This window comes from Balaenoptera borealis (assembly GCF_965194805.1).
Source record: "Balaenoptera borealis genome assembly, chromosome: 6".
Lineage (NCBI taxonomy): Eukaryota > Metazoa > Chordata > Mammalia > Artiodactyla > Balaenopteridae > Balaenoptera > Balaenoptera borealis.
The window spans coordinates 56030698-56051499 of NC_138863.1; the positions used below are offsets into that span (position 1 = coordinate 56030698).

The 20802-nt window shown below is 32.9% G+C and overlaps 1 protein-coding gene across 1 annotated transcript in view; it reads right to left on the reverse strand.

Moving 5' to 3' along the window:
• The window catches only part of AGPS (alkylglycerone phosphate synthase), a 140427-nt gene that overhangs the window by 58347 nt on the left and 61278 nt on the right, over positions 1–20802 (reverse strand). The window contains exons 9-11 of the mRNA XM_082395636.1: positions 16480–16605; positions 13827–13935; positions 1612–1739 (exon numbers count right to left, since the gene is read on the reverse strand). Of these exons, the coding sequence (XP_082251762.1) occupies positions 1612–1739; positions 13827–13935; positions 16480–16605 (363 nt within the window). The remainder of the gene's footprint in view (positions 1–1611; positions 1740–13826; positions 13936–16479; positions 16606–20802) is intronic.

Genomic DNA, 20802 nt, shown 5'->3' on the forward strand with positions numbered 1-20802 from the left:
ACTTTACCGCTCGGTGCCCAAATATTTACATCTAAAACTTATCTCCACTCCTTTACTCAATAATTCTACTTTTAAATATTACTGCCATCTCGTTATATTAGCAAACATAGCATAATACTAGCTCCTTAACCGTAACATAATATCCTCAAAGTTCAAGTGAATTAGGAGCTCTTAAGGATTTCAACAACATTCACTTCTGCGTTAACACCACCAAAGTAACCTGCCACAAGTTCAAGAATGTTCATTCCAGGACTATACGTCTTTTAAAACTCTCCCTTTACCTAGGAGTAAGACAACCAAGATTAAGGAGCCTATGGCTAAATCTTGATGGGGGAAGAATCAATCTAATGATAAGTAACTGAAGCTACTTGGAAATTATAAAAATTACCCTCCTCAACTGTTAGATTAGGTGATCATATAGTTGGACTTTTTCAAAGTGAGAAACTGTAAGAAAGAATGAGTGTCTCAGAAGGCAAGACTGAGTGTATGGAATAAAGAGCACTGGAAATGGTAAATATGTGGGTAAATATAACATTTTTTTTTACTCATTTTATATTTTTTTAAAACATTAATAGTGGTTTGGTTCTCTTGGAATGGTATGAAGATAAGACTCAGTACCTTACAAACACCACAATGAACACAGAGTACTTGCTAGATACCACTCTTTTTCCTTATCGGATCCTCCCTCCACCCTATTCTGAATACCCAGAAGCTGATCTATATGGGTCACATCAGAAAGCTCCCTTGCACTCAAGATTCAAATTGGGTATAGCTGATGAGAAGTATTAAAGAACTCTGAGTTTGGAGAAAGCAAGAAGAGAGAGACTGGAGTATATTCCCTTGACTTCCTCCCTGTTGGGAAATGTTGAAATAAGAATTTTTTCACAAACCATTATAATTCGAACAATGAACCAAATGTCTAAAGAAACCCAAGAATTCCCACATTGATACACATAACTAACACAGAAATAAAATTACTTGGCATTATTTAGTCTTTTTAAAACCCTTGACAATATATCCCTTTTTTTAAAGAAGGGGAAAGTGGGAATTCTTCTTAGCTTATATCTAAATATCTTGTATTATGTTACACTATATTATATTACTTAATTTAACATATAGCTTAGGAAATATTAAAAAACAAGTAAGGCCTAGTAGCAGCACATTCTAAGAATTGATAAAGTTTGATTACTTATATTTAATTTCTGTATTTTGGGGCCACTGATATTCAGCCAATTATTTTAATTTCAATAAATATCTTAAGAAAAATGCAATATTACTGCAATTAATCACAAAATATCTTACCCAAAAATAACTTAAGAAAACATTCAATAAAAGGCAGAGACATTTGAAGCCATCAACTCAGGTACATACCTTACCTTGTCTTAAAATTGTACAGCATTCTTTAAACCAAGAAATAGGTGTATAATTACTCAAAGAAATAGCAACTGAACTTAAAGGGATGATTTTACAATATTACCTTTTCATATAGAACTGGGTAAAAATCACAAATATAACACAACTAAATATGAAGACTATATGTGACATATCAAAATCAATTATGCAGCAGAATTTTAAAAATATATATGGGTGGGTTTTTGTTTTTGTTTTTACCTGTTTTGCAATTTCTCTTAAACAGGCTACTCCTCGTTCAAAATTAGGGAAAGCTACTGAGCCATACTTTTGGTATTCAGGGATTGGTCTGATTTTTATTGTAGCTTCTGTTATCACACCAAGAGTTCCTGAAAAAGAAGGGGGAATAATCCAATATATCACATGCCAATTTTCTAAATCATATTTAAATCTACTTTATCTATTTATTCTACTAATTTATTCTGTTAATCATATTTAAATCTATTTAATCTATTCTATGTGGGGAATAATGGCTACTCAAGTCCTTCTAGAAAAACATCTAAGCAAATTTTATAATTTCTAAAAAAAGTTTTTGGAATACATTTTTCTTAGTTATGTATAAATATTTTAAAACATTTTTAAGGTAACCTTTCTCCAAAGAGGTTAATTTTAAATAGTTTTTAAAGTATTACAACTTATTAAAATTTAAATCTGAAAAACAACAGGTTTTTATATCTCATATGCATTCAAACAAAAGTATATTTTGATAGTTGAACCTATTTTTACTATGACAACAATTTATTGGGGCAAAAAGAATCTAATTTTCTATGAGAATTTAAGTTGACAGAAGAAATTAGAGAGACTATTACACTTTGCCTTTTTTCCTAAGAATTCACACGAAGAAAAGACAAAGGCAATATTAAGATGCCCTTAGAAGAAAAAAGAAAACAGATATTTCAGAGACAAAATAGTTACAAATAGCTAGCAGAAGAGGACCATCAATGAAACAAATATCCTTTTCTTTATTACATGGAGGAGTAGTGGAGGACAAATCACAGAGGAAAAATGCAAGTTAAATATAACTACATGATCTAAATAGCTATGCTAAAATATTTGAAGAGACATGGTTAAAAATAATTGTATTAAAAAAGCCAAGCTTTCAAAATCAGTGCTTTCTAATGTACAAATGATATGAATTATTATTAATACTATTAAGTAAATTTTCTGAGAATCATGAAAAAAAGAACAAAAGGGAAATCCGAAATTATAGAACTTAATTACAACACTAGAAATAAGTTAAAAGTATCACAAAAATCAATGCTTCCAATAAATTTATAATATACCTAAAATAAAATGTTAATACATAATACTGTAGAAGATTAAAAACTACGAGTCCACAAAGAGTAAACTACATTATATCACAATGTTTGTCACATATACAAATGATTTCCTACTTAGATAGCAAATACAACCCTATTATGATTTGTAAAATCACAAAAGCTCTGCAAAGTTGGCCTGACTAATATTTGAATAAAAAGATAGATATGTCTTGTACATTTTAAAAGATAGTAAGAGTGACTAGACTTTCTCTTTTATTTTAGCATCTTTATTGAGATACAATTCACAGACCATAAAATTCACCCATTTAAAATGTAAAATTCAATGGTTTTAAACTATTTACAGATATATGCAACTATCACTACAATCTAAGTTTACAACATTTTCATCACCCCCCAAAAATAAATCCCATACCCATTTTCCCCACACACACCTCAGCCCTAGACAAACACCAGTATACTTTGTCTCTAGGAATTTGCCTATTGAGCATTTCATATAAATAGAATCTTACAATATGTGGCCTTTTTGTGACTGACTACTTTCACTTAAATGTTTTCAAGGTTCATCCATGTTGTAGCATGTACTAAGTACTTCATTCCTTTTAATTGCTGAATATTATTCTATTGTATGGTATGGACATTTGGGTTTCTACTTTTTTTTTTTTTTAAACTCGATTACCAGCTTGTTATAAAAGGAAACAACTCAGGAACAATCAAACAGAAGAGATGCACAGAACAAAGTATGGGGGAAATGGTGCAGAGTTCCCATGCCCTCTCCAGATACACCACCCTCCCAGCACCTCCATGTGGTTACCAACCCAGTAGTCCTCTGAAACTCATAATTTAGGGATTTTTATGTAGGCTTCATTACACAGCCATGATGACTAAACCACTGATCATGGGCGACTAATTCCACTTCCAGCTGCTCCTCTCCTCTCCTTTCCTCTCCCCTCCCCTCCCTAGAGGTCAGGGGGTGAGGCTGAAAGTTCCACAGGTTTCCATATTTTGGCTACTATGAATAATACTACTACAAATATAGGTGTACAAGTTTGTATATATGTTTTCCTTTCTCTTGGATAGATACATGAAGACTTTCTTAATTTCAGAAAAACCTTTGACCCTATTCCATGTAACACTCTACCTCAGCTACCTTTCCTGAGACTAAGTTCTAGGCAAGTGCAGCTAAGAGGTGAGGAGAGGCTCACTTCTTGCACCCAGCCTAAATTGGTGAGACAGAGGCTCTACTTTGAGTGATGCACTAAGTCTATGGTCCCAACCCTTTGCCCTGGCTTGTAAAGGGCTGGTATCTTGCCAGGAGAAGCAAACCAAGATCTACTTTCCTTCCTCCTTCTCCCCAGCACTTAGTTTCTAAAGTAAGGGTGTCCTCAGAGAAAAACATGCCACTGTCCCCACACCCACCTCCACAGCCTTAGCTCAGAGATTTTGCCAGAGGAAGAAATAAGCCATCAAACAGCTCCCAATCTTTTTTTCGAAGATTATTTGCAACAGAGCATGAAGAAGTTCAAGAAGTTCAAGAAGTTTCAAGAATACTCTTGAAAACAGTGGAGGATGTGGTAAAAGGTAATTGGGAAGACATAGGTAAATTTACTGGAGATATAGGCAAAATTGCAGGCCAGCTGTTTGCGTGGTAGAAACCTGGGGATACTGGAAGTCCTAGGTACAGCGATCAGGCAAGAGAAAAAAATAAAAGGCATAAAAACTGGAAAGGAAGAAGTAAAACTGTCTCTATTTGTAGACAACATGATTTTATATACGGTTGACTATACTATGCCATTTTATATAAGAGATAAACATCTGCAAATTCTGGTATCTGCAGGGGTTTCTGGAAGCAATCCCCTGCAGATACTGAGGAACAACTATAGAGAAAACCCTAGAGTCAACCAAAAAACTATTCAAACTAATCAGCAAATTCGGTACAGTTGCAGGACACAAAATTAACATACAAAAATCAGAAGCGTTTCTACACATTAACAGTGAATTTTCTGAAAGAGAGATAAAGAAATTGATCCCATTTACAAGAACATCAAAAGCAATAAAATACTTAGGAATAAGTTTAGCCAGGGAGGTAAAAGATCTCTACTCTGAAAACTAAGACACTGATGAAAAAAAAAAAAAAATTGAAGACACAAGTAAATGGAAAGGTATCCTGTGTTCATTCATGGGTTGAAAAACTTAGTATTGTTAAAATGTCAGTACTACCAAAAGACATCTATAGACTCAATGCAATTCCCATCAAGATTCCAATGGCATTTTTTACAGAAAAAAAAAAAAAACACTCCTAAAACTTATATGGAACCACAAAAGACTCCAAATAGCCAAAGAAATCCTGAGAAAGAAAAACAAAGCAGGAGGCATCACACTTACTGATTTCAAGCTATACTCTAAAGCTATAGTAGTTAAAAGAGTATGGTACTGGAATAAAAACAAACAGATCAATGGAACAGAATCAAGAGCCCAGAAATAAACCCAAGCATATACAGTCATATAATATTTGACAAAGGAGCTGATAGTACTCAAAGGAGAAAACACAGTCTCTTTAATAAATGGTGCTGGGAAAACTGGACATTGACATGCAAAAGAATGAAACCTGACCCCTATCTTACACCACTCAAAAAAATTAACTCAAATGTTTAAAGGCTTGTATGTAATATCTGAAACCATGAAGCTCCCCGAAGAAAACACAGGGGAAAAGTTCTCTGACATATGTATCGGTAATGATTTTTTGGAAATCACACCTAAAGCACAAGCAACAAAATAAAAAACAAATAAGTGGGACTACATCAAACTAAAAAGATTCTTTCTGCACAGCAAAAGAAACCGTAAACAAAGTGAAAAGACAACCTACAGAATTGGAAAAAATATATGCAAACTATTTATCTGATAAGAAGTTAATATCTAAAATATATAAAGAACTCATACAACTCCACAGCAAAAAACAAATAATTCAATTAAAAAAACAGGCAAAGGACCTGAATAGACATTTTTCCAAAGAAGATATACAAATGGCCAACAGGTACATGGAAAGATGTTCAACATCACTAGTCATTCGGGGAAGGCAAATTGAAATCACAAAGAGATATCACCTCACACCTTCCAGAATGGCCATTATCAAAAAGATAAGAAATAACAAACGCTGGCATGGATATGGAGAAAAGGGAACCCTTGTGCACTGTTGGTAGGATTATAAATCGGTGCAGCCACTATGGAAAACAGTATGAAGGTTCCTAAAAAAATTAAACATGGAACTACCATATGATCCAGCAATTCCACTTCTGGGAATACATCTGAAAGAAACAAAAACACTAACTCAAAAAGATATTTGCACCCCCCATGTTCATAGCAGCATTATTTACAATAGCCAACTACAGAAACAACCTAAGTGTTCATCGATGAATGAATGGATAAAGAAGTTGTGGTATATATATATACAATGGAGTATTATTCAGGCATAAAAAAAAATGAGGAAAAAAATGAGGAAAAAATGTCACCCACCATTTGTGACAAGATGGATAGACCTTGAAGGCATTATGTAAGTTAAATAAGTCAGATAGAGGAAGACAAGTATTACATGATTTCACTTTTATGTGGAATCTAATAAAAATAAACAAGCAATAAAAATACACCAAACTCACAGAAAAAGACATCAGATTTGTGGTTACCAAAGGCAGAGGGTAGGGGGAGGAAGGTGGTCAAAAGGTACAAACTTTCAGTGATAAGATAAATAAGTATCAGGGATGTAATGTACAACATGATGACTACTGTTAACACTGCTGTATGATATACAAGAAAGTTGTTAAGAGAGTAGATCCTCAGAGTTCTCATCACAAGAAGAAATATTTTTCATTTTTTTTTTTTATTGTATCTATATGAGATGATGGATGTTAACTAAACACATTGTGGTAATCATCTCACAATATATGTAAATCAAACCATCATGCTGTACACCTTAAACTTATACAGGGATGTATGTCAATTATTGCTCAATAAAACTAGGGTAGGGGGGAACAGTGGGGAGGACCCCTCTTAAGCTCACAAAAAATCTCAAACAATAACCCTAGGAACTATCCTTTCTAAGGGATACATTTTAAACAGGTGAATTTTAGGATATGTAAATTATATCTCAATAAAACAAAGGAAACTTCAGAGTTATCTTCTTAAACAAGGAGCTATGAGCCATACATTTTAGAAATAGGGGTATTGTTAGAAACAGGTATCTTAGGCTACAGAAAGAGTCTAAAAGAACTCTGAACCTTTGCCAGAAAGAGGCATAAGGCTGACAGACTATGCTGCCTTCTCATCCACCAACACAGAATTATCTATTGCACCTATTCTTTCTTACCAAGACAAGTAGTATCACTTTAATTTTTAAAGTTGCTAATTCTTCTGCCACTATACTGACACCATCCCTAAGCTTATTTGTAATTTTTTTCTTCTCTTTTCAACATTTTTCGAAGCTCCTCGTAGTCTTAGAGTTAACACCTCATGCTGAAAGTTGTTTCTACAAACAAACTGAAATTTGTCAGGCATAAGCTCCTAAAGGCATGAATCATCTTTTCTATTTATTCTAATCTCTCCGCAGATTACAGAAAACTTTAATAAATACTTGTTTAAACTCAAAAGTCACCAGGTTGAAATTCATTAAGGAAAAGAAAGTTGGGGGGTGGGGGTGGGAGGGAGGTCCAAGAGGGAGGGGATACACGTATACGTATAGCTGATTCACTTCATTGTAGAGCAGAAACTAACACAACACTGTAAAGCAATTTTTCTCCAATAAAAAAGTAAATAAATAAATAAACTCAAGTGGGAAAACTGTGAAAAGAGAAGAAGGTTAGAATAAGCCTTGATTTTAGACAGGAAAATTTCTCGATTTAAAATTAAACTCCAGGGACTTCCCTGGTGGCGCAGTGGTTAAGAATCTGCCTGCCAAGGCAGGGGACAAGGATTCGAGCCCTGGTCCAGGAAGATCCCACATGCCACGAAGCCAACTAAGCCCGTGCACCCCAAATACTGAGCCTGTGCTCTAGAGCCCACAAGCCACAACTACTGAGCCCGTGTGCCACAACTACTGAAGCCTGTGTGCCTAGAGCCCATGCTTCACAACAAGAGAAGCCACCACAAGGAGAAGCCCACCCACCACAACGAAGAGTAGCCCCCACTCATCGCAACTAGAGAAAGCCCACGCGCAGTAAGGAAGAACCAATGCAGCCAAAAATAAATAAGTAAATTTTGAAAAAATTAAAAAAAAAAAAAATGAATCTTTAAACAAAATAAAATAAAAAATAAATAAAATTAAACTCCAAGTTCCTGACTTTTTCTGAAATATTTCTTTACATCTCAGAAATAAAGCCATTTGAAAATATTTCTATAAATTACCGCATATAATATAACCTAAATATAATCCAAAGAAAAAATTAGAAACCATTTAAAAGCCAGTCAATGAGGGTCTGCTTAAATAGAACAGAGTACATACCAATGGAATATCAGGTAGCTGCCAAAAAAGAATGAAGTGGTTCTAAATGTGATGATTTGAAGTGAGTGTTATAAAATTAAGTATAAATCAAAGAGTAGTAAACTCCCATTTGTGTTTTTAAAAACACATACATATATGCTTATAAACCAGCAAAAGTGTTTACTCTGGGCAAGGGAGATGCCTAAAAGACAGGGATAGAAGGCAGATTTTTCCCTATACATCTTTTGTACCTTTTGAATTTTGTACATTTATATACCTATTTTAACTTTGTACATGTAATTACTTACTCAAAAAGTTTATTTTAAAATATATGTGTATAAAACATTGGCAAACTTTCCTTAAAATTCTAATTCTACACCCAAATTCTAAGGTACTAGTAAGAAGTGACCCTGCCTTAAATTTCTGTACACCCATATTGCCTCATACATATAGCAGGCATTCTAAAGTGGTAAAACCCACCATAACACTATAAGTAAGGTTAAAAAATAAAAATTAGTAAAATGAGACTTTGCATTGTTGCAAGGTTAATGAAATGACCAAGGCAAGTCTGTGCAACTATCCAGCTATGAGTTCTGCAGCAGGGGTTAGGGGTTGGGGGTGTCTGCACTGTAAAAGGAAACTCCATCCAAGTCCCAAATGCAGTCTGGCACAAGGCAGTTCTTCCATCCAGACTTATATTCAAATTCATCCAATCATAAATGTTTACATCTAAATTCACTTCATTGAAAGGCTCACTTCCGTTGGGCTTTATTATATTTATTGATTCTTTTGCTCTGGGAACTTTATGTCAGTGGAGTGATATAAAACTACTTAGATTACTTATCACTTGATTATATGCACATTATACCAATATTTTATATCCAGTTTATATAATTGTTTGTAAACAACTCCATGGCAATGTGACATCATAGAGGCTTATATGTCATTCACTTTTCTTTCCGTTTCATTAAAAATATGTTGCTGTAAATTTTAGAATTTTCTGTTTTATAATTTCAAATATAGTGTTCTTAAGAAAACTGAAAGCTTCAACTACTAGCTAATACAAAATGCAAGTATTTCCTTGACATACATAAAATCTTTCATAATTTGAAAATATATGTTCAGGTGACCTCAGGACTGAGAAGAAAGGTAATCATTTGATTCTGAATCCTCCCTCTCCCTCTACCCCCCTCCCCCCAAACATGAAAATCAACAAGGAAAACAAATAAAACCACACAGGACATACACTTTAGTATTAAAAGGAGATAAGAAAACACTATGACTTTCTAATTACCCATAAGTACAGATAAAAAGAAAAAACTCCAACAGACCTTCTACAGCCTTCCAGCTGCTACAAGTTTATAAGGGCAGAAAGTGAGTAAGGTGGGGTTTAAAAGACTCCCTAGGAAAGAGTAGAGGGTAGCAGAGGACTAAAAGTAAGCAAAGACAAAATCAACCCCAGAAAGCAAAAGTGCAACAATAAACTCCAAATACTGTGTAAGACTTGGTAATCCATAACCCTGGCTATGAGGAGGGGTTTGAAAATGGAAGGAACCAGAAATGACACCCTTGGAGAAGTAAGGGAAGTATCTTCAAAGAAGCATCAAATTAGAGGAGTGTGGTACTCCTTGGAGACAAGGCAGTGGAGGGGAAGAATAAAATTAGAAGGAAAATTAAAGATCTGATAGAAATGAAAGAGAAACAGGACATGCCATGGCTTCTCCCACCAAAAACACCACCATCTATAAAGCAAATAGCACAAAAGAGGGTAGAAGTGACAGAAAAGAACACTCTCAAACTAGGAACCCTTTCCAAGTAATAAACAGGAACAGAAAAAAGCAGACCAAATCCATACAAAACTACTGCAAAACATCAGAAAATGGAAATAATAGCTTTTCTGCTGATGAAAAGTATCCCCCACAAAACCAACCATGATCCTGAAGTAAACTGTAAAAACAACATTTCAAACTCAATTAAATACTGTCAAACAAGCATTTGGGGATATGAAAAAATAGCTGAATTAGAAATATAAACACTAAAAACATAAATGGACAAAAAACAAGATAAAATTAAATAAAAGATGACCAAACTCAGGGAAGAAATAGAACAACAGAACATAAAAAAAATGAAGGCTGGGTTACAAGTATCCAAAGGAGAAGAGAGAATAGATTCAAATGAAAATTTAATACAGGGCATTGAAGAAAAGCAAGAAAATAACCAAGAGAATGAAAATAAAATAAAGAAGTTGAGAAAAAAAGAGAAATCATGGTTGAAATGGAAAATAAGCAAAGAAAGTCAGACAAATGTATAACTGGTGTCCCTGAAGAAGAAAAATCAAAACAGCAGGGGGAAGGGAATCCAAAACCCTAATATTTAACACTACAATCCAAAGAAAAGCTTTACAGAAATAAAAGAAGACCAGCATATACACAGAGAAAGGGTCCACTGGGTACCAGAGCAAAATGACCCACAACAATCAACTCTGAGTTGTAAAAGTAAACTTTAATGATAAAGAAAAAAAAATCCTCACTGCCTCCAGGCAAAAAGTCAAGAGAATTGGCATTAGATTTCTTTAAAACAACATACAAAACCAAAGCAACAGTGGAATAGTATTTTCAAAAAACAAGGAAAAAAAGTGTGACCCATGAATATTAAAGCCGCTCAAGCTGTCCTGCAGGTATCAAGGTCATAGAAAAATAGTTTAGAACATTCCAGAACTCATGGGATATACGAATGTGCCTTTCCTGAGGAATCTACTAAAGGATGAGCTTTATTTAACCAAAAGATGAAGTAAAACTACACAGAAGGACTGATAGTAAGCTTTTCATCTATTTCATTTTAGAGCAAAGGCTAAAACAAGGGTGGGTAACGAGTTAAAAAAAAAATGTACTTTTAGCTATTTTTCAAATAAAAGAGCAAGTAAGTTATAAAACATTTCAAATGCTTTATTTATTACGGTTTTCATTAATTGATCATGATACTATAACATCTAAAATGGGAGGAACCTGCTTGTCAAAATAACCATTATGAAAAATTCATAACACAAAACAAGATAAAAACATTAAACTTAACTTGGTTAATCACATGTGGAACTTAGCAGGATGGGGGAAAATAGGTTTTTTTATAATGGTGATGCTTTCAAGGTTGTCATCAAATGACTTAACTATAACAAAAGAAAGTATGTTCTAAAGCTCAAGGAAAAGTTTATGATTCATATTTAAGGCAGGAGGTTATTATTTAGATAGTTCAAAACAGAAGAGAAAATACATATTATAAAAGAATATGATTTCACATAAATTTACTCTCTCAGTCATGCTGTCTCCTGGCCTATATTAAGATTACTCTATATCCACATACATACAGAAATGGGGATTAGGGACCATAAATATACTTATAAAGATCACTGATGCCAAAATAATACACAGCCACAACAGTTTAACATTTGTTGAGTACTTACTACGTGCTTATAAACTGTTTAGCATAATTTTGTTTGACCCTCTCAAAAAGCTTTTGAATATAGATACTTTTATTATCCCCATTTTACAGCTGAGGACATTGGGCATAGAGAACTACCTGATTTACACAGTCACAGAAACATAAGTGGTAAAACCAGGATTGAAATCCAGATCTGAAAGATTTCAAGGTTCATGCTCTTAAATCAGTATGGCATTTTGCATAGATATTTATAATAAAATCTCACTTAAATATAGTAACTTACCCTTGTACATATGTTTCTAATAACCTGTATTTCTTTGCTTACTTTATTATAATAATGAGTTTGCCTTCCTTAAATTCGTACAATAATTTACTTATTGAAGGAGGTACTCCAGTCTTTTGGATAAAGTTCAAACTATTATAAAAGGGATAAAAGACCAAATTATCTCTCCAGCCATCCTGTAACCCTTACTACTCCACACCCTGACCTGCTGTCAATTCCACTCTACAATTAAATCTTAAGTTCCAGTCACACTGAAAAACTGGCACCTTCACGAGGCAGTCACAGCTCTTTCTCACTTCTAAGCCTGTTCATATGCAGTTAGTTCTCTCTGTAGGGCACCTCCCTCCCCACCTTATTCCCTCAACTCTGCCTAGAATTATTTTCTCATTATCATCCTTGAAGGACCACTTTAGGCACAACCCCTCTGCGGAAGTCTTCCTAAGCACCCATCAACATGACCTTTGTCTGTATTTCTCCTTCATTTACTTCTATCATAGAATTTATCTTATTCAATTTTAATGGTCAATTATTACCTGTGTCCTTGAGTGGGCCAGCACAGTACCTAGCAACCAGAATTTTTTAAACGCTAATTGATGGGAGAAAAAAATGTCTGATGTAGCTACTTGAAAAGATAATTTACAGAGTTGACTCCAACTATGTATATACCAATAGTAAAATCAATAATTATCAGTTTTAATACCTATTTGTTATTCAATTTGACATTTGACTGGAAAAAGTTATATTCTTTCAGTTAACTCTTGGATGATGCATTAATACAAGAAGTTCCAAAATAATATTTTTTAGAGAACTATATTATTTTAAAGGAATTTAACATTTTATTTTTCTCATTAAAAGTATAGTTCTGTTTGTCCACAGAAGAGTACACTGACCAGAAAAGGAATAAGAGAGTAAATTGGTGAAACACCTTGACAGAGGTTTGTCACTAATTATCATGAAAAATATCTAAGCTATACCACTGGTCATCAATTTAAGAGTTGACCTCTAGTACATCACTAAGACACATAATTTATTTTTTCCTTGATGTTACCATCAAAAGTTAGAATTTATGCCCTAACATCCTAGTTTATCATAAGTGCACTTTTATCCATGAATATAGCTAGATGTTTTGAAAATCTTTTCACAGCTTGCACCACCTTCTGACTTAGTAATGAGTTCCTCTGGTAACCTGGAAACACTTTCATTTCTCTGAATTTAAAGGATAACTATCCCTCTCTACCATGCTAAGAATTGAAAAATATGCCCACCTTCACCTTATCCATAAAATTCACAGTGCCTACATAACAGTTAGTTTGCAAACTAGAAGGAAGGTTAGTGGTTTTTTCCCCCTCATAGGTACAGAAATTAAATGTTTTGCATAAGATGAAGAACTACATTCTAATCTACCCAGCATTAAGTAACCAAGCAAAGGAGATGACTCAAGTAGTGAACAAATAAAAGACCAACATAAGTTTTAAAAGATATGTGAATCAATAGAATCTTAAATTCCACTTCTTCAAAAACCAAGTAGCAAATAACAAAAGATATAATTATAGAAACACAAGGCAATAAGATAATATGTTATTAGTCCTTTCCTCCTGATAATTCAGAGATTAGAAAATACCATACCAATAAATGTAAAAGCAAACCATTTTAAACCCTAACAGCTACTCTTCCTGAAATTGATTAAAAACTCTAAAAGAAAAATAAAATAACACCAAAAGGACTAAGCTGGCTCTGAAAACATAAAAAAGCAAAATTCAAGAGAAAGTTTAATAAGATGTTCTTATAATAAAAACTTTATGAAGTACTAAAGTCATAAAACTTAAAAAAATTATTTAAATATATAAAACACGTCTTTCTTTCAAAAATCTGATATCACAATATCATAGATTTTCACAAAACTGAATCACTAACCTGTATTTTTTCATAATAAATTTGCAGTTATATTTACCTTCAGATCCCATGATGAAGTGATGGATATCAGGGCCTGTTGACATTCGAGGTCCTTGACAGCTTTTTTCTATTATACCTCTAGGTGTTACCATTTTTATATGAACCACCTGTTTAATACAATGCATGATGTAAATTCTAGATATCTGTCAGTGAATGTTGTGTGTGTGGATATACACACCCATATATATTTATATAAAACACTATTTTTAAAATATTGGTTTAAGTGATAAATGGTGATTCCCTTCAGAATTCTAATATCTTTTAGTAGTTCTTAGACTAAAAATAAATTGTATGTAACTTTAAATAAAAGAGGGAAAAATTATTCTAAGATTGTTATTGGCCTAGGTATATTCATCATTTTAAAAACTGAAAAAACACATTTCTTTAAACCAAAGCTAGTCTAGGGTTGTCCATGTGGTAAAGAACTAAAGGATGGAAAAAATATGCAATTATCACATTTTAATAGGTTCATTCTTTCATTTATTTAACAATATTTATGAAGCACTATTATTCATGTTAGGCACTATTCTAGATGCTTAGAATTCTAAGAAAAAAATTATTCTTGCCTTATCCCCACCTTCAACTTATCTACTTTGCCCACTCAGTAGAAAAGAGAGAAAAGAATGAAGTATTTATTTTGATCACATCAAAATTGGGATGAAGAGGGAGATGTGGTGATTGAGTTAAAAAGATGAAGAAAGATATGTGTGAGGTATGTCTCACACATGTGAGAAATTAAGTACGTTGTAGGGAGAGGGTCAATCAAAAAAATTCCTCAGATCTGACTCAGAAATGGTTAGGTAAAAACCCAACACATTTTCAGAATAATTTTTTGACAGATAAATAAAAATAGTCTATTGTTGAAGGAAATGAGCAGAGGACATAAATAAAGAATTCGCAAAATAAAAAGATAAAAATTGCTAATGAGGACATTTTAAAAGTTTACATTCACTAACAAATAAAGAAATATAAAATTTTAGGAACATAATATAAATAAAAGGTCCAGTAAAATAAAGATTCTCATAGTGCTAGTAAGAATGACAACTGGCACAAAATTTTTATAGAGCAATTTGGCTGTAAGGGTCCAAGGACCTAAAAACATGCTTGACCCAACAATCCAAGCTCTAGGAACTTACCCAAAGAAAATGATCAAAGAGGTATGCCAAAAAATTACTACAGAGGATATTTTTCCCTTTATTTACTTCTATAATTTTGAAATAAAAATAATTTAAATATTCTTTAATAGGGAATTACTAAATCACAAATTATCAATAAAAGAGAATTATATGCACTTTTAAAAAATAATGGTGCAAACCTATGCTCATTGACATGTTAATATATTGATAACAGTTTAAAGAGCAGATTAAACACAGTATGATGCTTTTTTAGATTAAAAACTAGATATACACATGCAAATAAGTACATTAAAATGTATACTTACAATTTGTGGCCCTTAAGTAACCCCAAAAAGGATTAAAATAAATTACATGCTTTAGCAGTACTAAATGTGGTAGTCTATCAAATATGCTTAACTCTGATAAATATTTTAATAATCCAATAGCAAAAGGATCAAATTCTCTTTTCTGAAACTGAATTTATGTTATCTTAATTGCAAAAAGAAAAATGTGATTTCTAAAATATCTTCAATTAAAAAAAAAGATAATGCAAACATTTAAAAAGTGTTCATAATATAGACACTTAAAGTCTTAAACTGTTGGGTGTTAACTATAAAAAACCAATATATTTCATCAACAATTTGATATTTCTATCAACGAAGACATTGATGAAAATGTTGAAACGCTAGATCTGAAAAACAAACCTAAATAGCTCTAGGAATAATGTTAGGAACACCACTTTAATAGTCTCATAAACTATTCTTTTAAATTGTTATCAAAATATTGATGATAAAGGGAACTAACATGTATGAAGTACCTATTACATACCAGTGATTCCTCTAAGAGTTTTCATTTTATGTCCTTTATTCCTTATAATAATTCTATGTAACAAATAACACTATTCTATTTTATACAGTAGGAAATTGAAGTTTAGAAAGGTAAACCAATTTGCACAAGGTCACACAATTAATCACTGGAAAAGCTACAAATGGAACAAATGATACCTAATTCCTAGCCAGGATGCCTATAGTTACACTATTGCACTAACTCTTAAGAGCAATGACACCAGATCAGCTAAAACAAAATGATGTGCACATAAAACATTACATTAACTAGAACATTTTTAATTGGGCTCTTTAATTCTATACAGAAAATTTTTTTCAGAAAAATAAATATAAAATCTCCTAAGGCAAAACAGTAGTAATGACAAGATCACCTAAATAAAGACTAAAATCTTGGTAGAGTTGAAGACCAAGACTCCAAGGCTTGCAAAATAATATTTAGATACATTTATAAGTCAGATACTATGAGACATCTACAAAACTTAAATATCAGTTACTCGAAAAGAAGCACTCTTAAATAATGACCACAGTTGTGTCTTTTAACCATTTGTGTTACACATAATCAACGTTACTATAATTAAAAAGGGTATACTTTTGTGGGGGACTCTCCAACTCAATTTTTAAAGGCTTAACAACTTTATAATAATCTCTATAGACTAATTAATTATTGTATAATAAATAGGAAAAAATTTACCAAGTCCTCAATATTGCCATAGATATTCTTCTTCATGCCTGATGCCCGAGTAGATACCCATCCTCCCACAGTGCTGAATTCCAGGGAATCTGGTTCATGACCTGTACAATAACCACTTTCTTTAAGCTGAAAAACAAAAATGTAATATTTTACCAGTGAAAGTGGCCCCGTTTAACACAGCACTCAACACATTAACTCTTTCCACATTAAAATTTCCATGTCATTGCTATTTGGACTCATTAAAACCTATATAGAAAAAGAAATACGTTTATCATACTTGTCTAAAAATATTTTTAAGCTTTTGCCTAGTGGAAAAATATGGGCCAAAAGACAGTTGTATTTTCCACAGGTTCACCAGCCAATCTTACTCCTTACATTCTTTTATGTTAAAGCCAACTACCCTCCCTTCTTTTTTTTTTTCCACAGAGACAATTTAACTATTTATGGAGATCAGATTATGCTTAAATAATTGCCAACTTCATCTAAACACTTTCAATAAATAAAGCACTTAATCTCTTATGCTCCCTACCCTAATATAATCTGCAGCAGGCCTGCAGAAAATCTGAGCAAATTGCCTGTACTTAATTCTCTCAAGGAGTCATGTGTTTTAATGTACAGCCATCTGGCTAGGTTTCCTGCATGTAATACCATCATGTATTTGTGACGCAGATCATGCATTCCTGTACATTAAATAGTCACTTGTTTCTCATTTTTCTATATTAGCGTGGCTTTGCCATCTGCACAGCACCTGAGGTTGGATGGATGCCCTTTACTGCAACAACACCAAAGCCATCCCACTAAAATCATTTTAAAGACTCAGCCATCTCATGTCAAATGGTACAGACACTACCATCTGCATACCCACTGTCTACTGCACTCAAGCCCATCAATCTGTGTTGACCATTTTGATAGTCATCCATTTAAGCAACTGTTTCTGTTTTTCAAGTAAGCCATGCAGAGATATAGAGTATGTCAGCTATGTTTATATCTGTGTATTTAAGTATGGTATGAAAGCTGTAATCCAGAACTTGAGAACCTATAGGTTGAATACAATTTGTTAGCTTTTGCACACAAGCAATGCAAATTATTTATCATGTCTAATTTTGCTGCTAGGAAAACAAGATTTTAAAAGACATCAATTATTACATAATAGAATTTTTTCACTAAACATTCAATACATTTATTTAATTTTAAGAGGTTAATAACCACTCACAAATAAGTAGCTTAAATACAAGACTGAAAGCTAAAATGAAGATTATCAGACCATGATATTCCTTCCTTAATTCCCAAACAATCTATATTCATATTATTTACTCTCAAAAGACTAATACCTTTCAATTTTTCTGAAAGTAATACACACACATGCGCGCACGCACACACACACACAAAGAACTCTTAAAACTTTTAAAACTCAACAATAAGAAAAAAACCAATTAAAAAATGGACCAAAGACCTTAATAGATACCTCACTGAAGATAGCAAATGATCATATGAAAAGATGTTCCACATCATATGTCATCAGGGAAACACAAATTAAAATAACAATGAGATACTACTACACATCTATATGAATGGCCCAAATCCAGAACACTGACAACACCAAATGCTAGAGAGGATGTGGAGCAACAGAAACTCTCAGTGCTGGTGGGAATGCAAAATGGTAATTTGGAAGACTATCTGGCAATTTCTTACAAAACTAAACATACTCTTACCATACAATTCAGTAATCATACTCCTTGTATTTACTCAAAGGAGTTGAAAACTTATGTCCACATAAAAACCTGCACATAAATGTTTAAAGTAGCTTTATTCATAACTGCCAAAACTCGGAAGCAACCAAGATTGGTGAATGGATAAATAAACTGTGGTACATCCAGACAATCGAATATTATTCAGTGCTGAAAAGAAATAAGCTATCAAGCCATGAAAAGACATGGAGGAAACTTAAACGTATATTACTAAATGAAAGTAGCCAATCTGAAAAGGCCACATATTCTGTGATCCCAACTATATGACATTCTGGAAAAGACAAAACTATGGAAACAATAAAGAGATCAGTGGTTGCCAGGGGTTGGGGGGTGAGAAAATGAACAGGGAGAGCACAGAGAATGTAGAGCAGTGAAAATACTCTAATATTATAATGAAGGGTACTCAGTGATTATTTATACATCTGTCCAAACCCACAGAATATACACCACCACAAGTGAACCCTAAAATAAACTATGGACTTTTTGTAATTATGATGTGCCAATGTAGGTTCACCCTTGGTAAAAGAAATCTCAATGTCATTATATCACTTTATGAGGAATCTAAAAAAGTTGAACTCATAGAAGCATAGATTGGTGGTTATCAGAGGATGAGGGGGTGGGGGAAATGGGAAGATAGTGGTCAAGGGGTACAAACTTCCAGTGATGTTGATAATGGGGGAGGCTATGCATGCATGGGGGCAGGGGCATGTGGGAAATCTCTGTACCTCCCTCTCAATTTTGTTTTAAACCTAACATTGCTCTAAAAAATAAAGTGTTAAAAAAATATGAAACAAAGATATTTTCAGACAAACAAAAGCAAAAAAAATTCATCAACAGCAGACTCACACTAAAGATATTTAAAACAAGTACTTCAAGCAGAAGGAAAATATCATCAGATTGAATTAAAAGGCACCATAAAGGGTAACTAGATGGGTAAATATAAAAGATGTTTTCTTACTGTTTAAATATCTTTAAAAGATAACTTACTATTTCAACAAAAATTATAACAATATACTATAGGTTTTACAATATATGTAAAAGTAGAATGTATGACAACAGCACAAAGGAGAGACAAGGGGAAAGGGAAGTATAATATTTTATGGTTCTTATGCTAAACTCTAAGTGTTATATACATTATCACCTTAAAGCAGACTATTTTAAGTTAAAGATATACACTATAGAACCTGAAACCCTTAAAAGAACAAAACAAAAAGTTATAGCTAATGAAGAAAGAAAAAAGATAAAATGGTATCATTAAAAAAAATATTCAATCTAAGAAAAGGCAGTAGAAGTGGAAAAGGAGAAAACACAGATAGGAAAGATAGAAAACAAATTGCAAGATGACAGACTTAAACTGAACCACATCAATAAACCACATTGAAGGTAAAAGGTCTAACCACCCCAATTAAAAGGTAGAGACTGTCATGTTAGATAAAAAGGAAAGACCCAATTGTATGCTGTCTATAAGAAAAACACTTGAAATATAAAAATATAAATTAGTAAAAAATTCAAAAATGGAAAAAAGAAAAAGATATACCATGCTAACAACAGTCAAAATAAAACTGGAATGGCTGTTTTAACATCAGATGAAGTAGATCTCAGAGCAAAAAATACTATCAGGAAGAAGGAAGGTCATTTCACAGTAACAAAATTGTTCATTAGTCAAGAAACAATAACAATCCTCAGTATTTATTCCCCCAATAACAGAGCTATAAATATATGAAGTGAAAACTGATAGAACTGCAAGAAAAAAATAGATCTATAATAGTTGGAGACTGTAATTCCCTTCCATCAATAATTGATAGAATAAGTAGATAGAAATTTTTTTTAAATACAGAAGACCTGAACAACACTATAAATCAATTTGACCTAACAGACATGTATAGACCACTCCAACCAACAGCAGCAGAGGACAAATTCTTTTCAAGTGTACATGGAACATTTACAAGACAGACCATACTGTAGGCCATAAAACAAGTATCAATTAATTCGATAGGATTTAAGTCATATAAAGAATGTTTTCTGAACACGATGGAATTAACATAGAAATCAGTAACAGAAAGATGTTTAGAAAAATCCCCCAGTAAGTGGAAATGAAATAACAACTTGTAAGTACCTATAGGTCAAAGAAAGAATCAAAAGGGAAGTAGAAAATATTTTGAAATGAATGAAATTGAGCAGACATATCAAAATTTGTAGGATACCACTAAAGCAATAGTTGGAGGAAATTTATAGTACTGAAAACCTATATTAAAAAAGAAGAAAGGCCTCAAATAAATCACCTCATCTTCCACCTTAAGACACAAAGCATTTGACAAAATCCAAAATCCACTCCTAATAAAAACACTCTACAAACTAAGGTAGAAGGAACTTCCTCAACTTGATTAAGGGCATCTACCAAAAAAAACCCCTATACATTAAGTATTAACATCATACTTAATGGTGAAGAACTGAATGCATCTCTCTTAAATCAGGAACAAGATAAGGGTGTCTACTTTCACTTCTTTTCAACAGTGCATTGGAGGTTCTAGTCAGTGCAATCAGGTGAGAAAAAGAAATAAAGGCATACTGATTG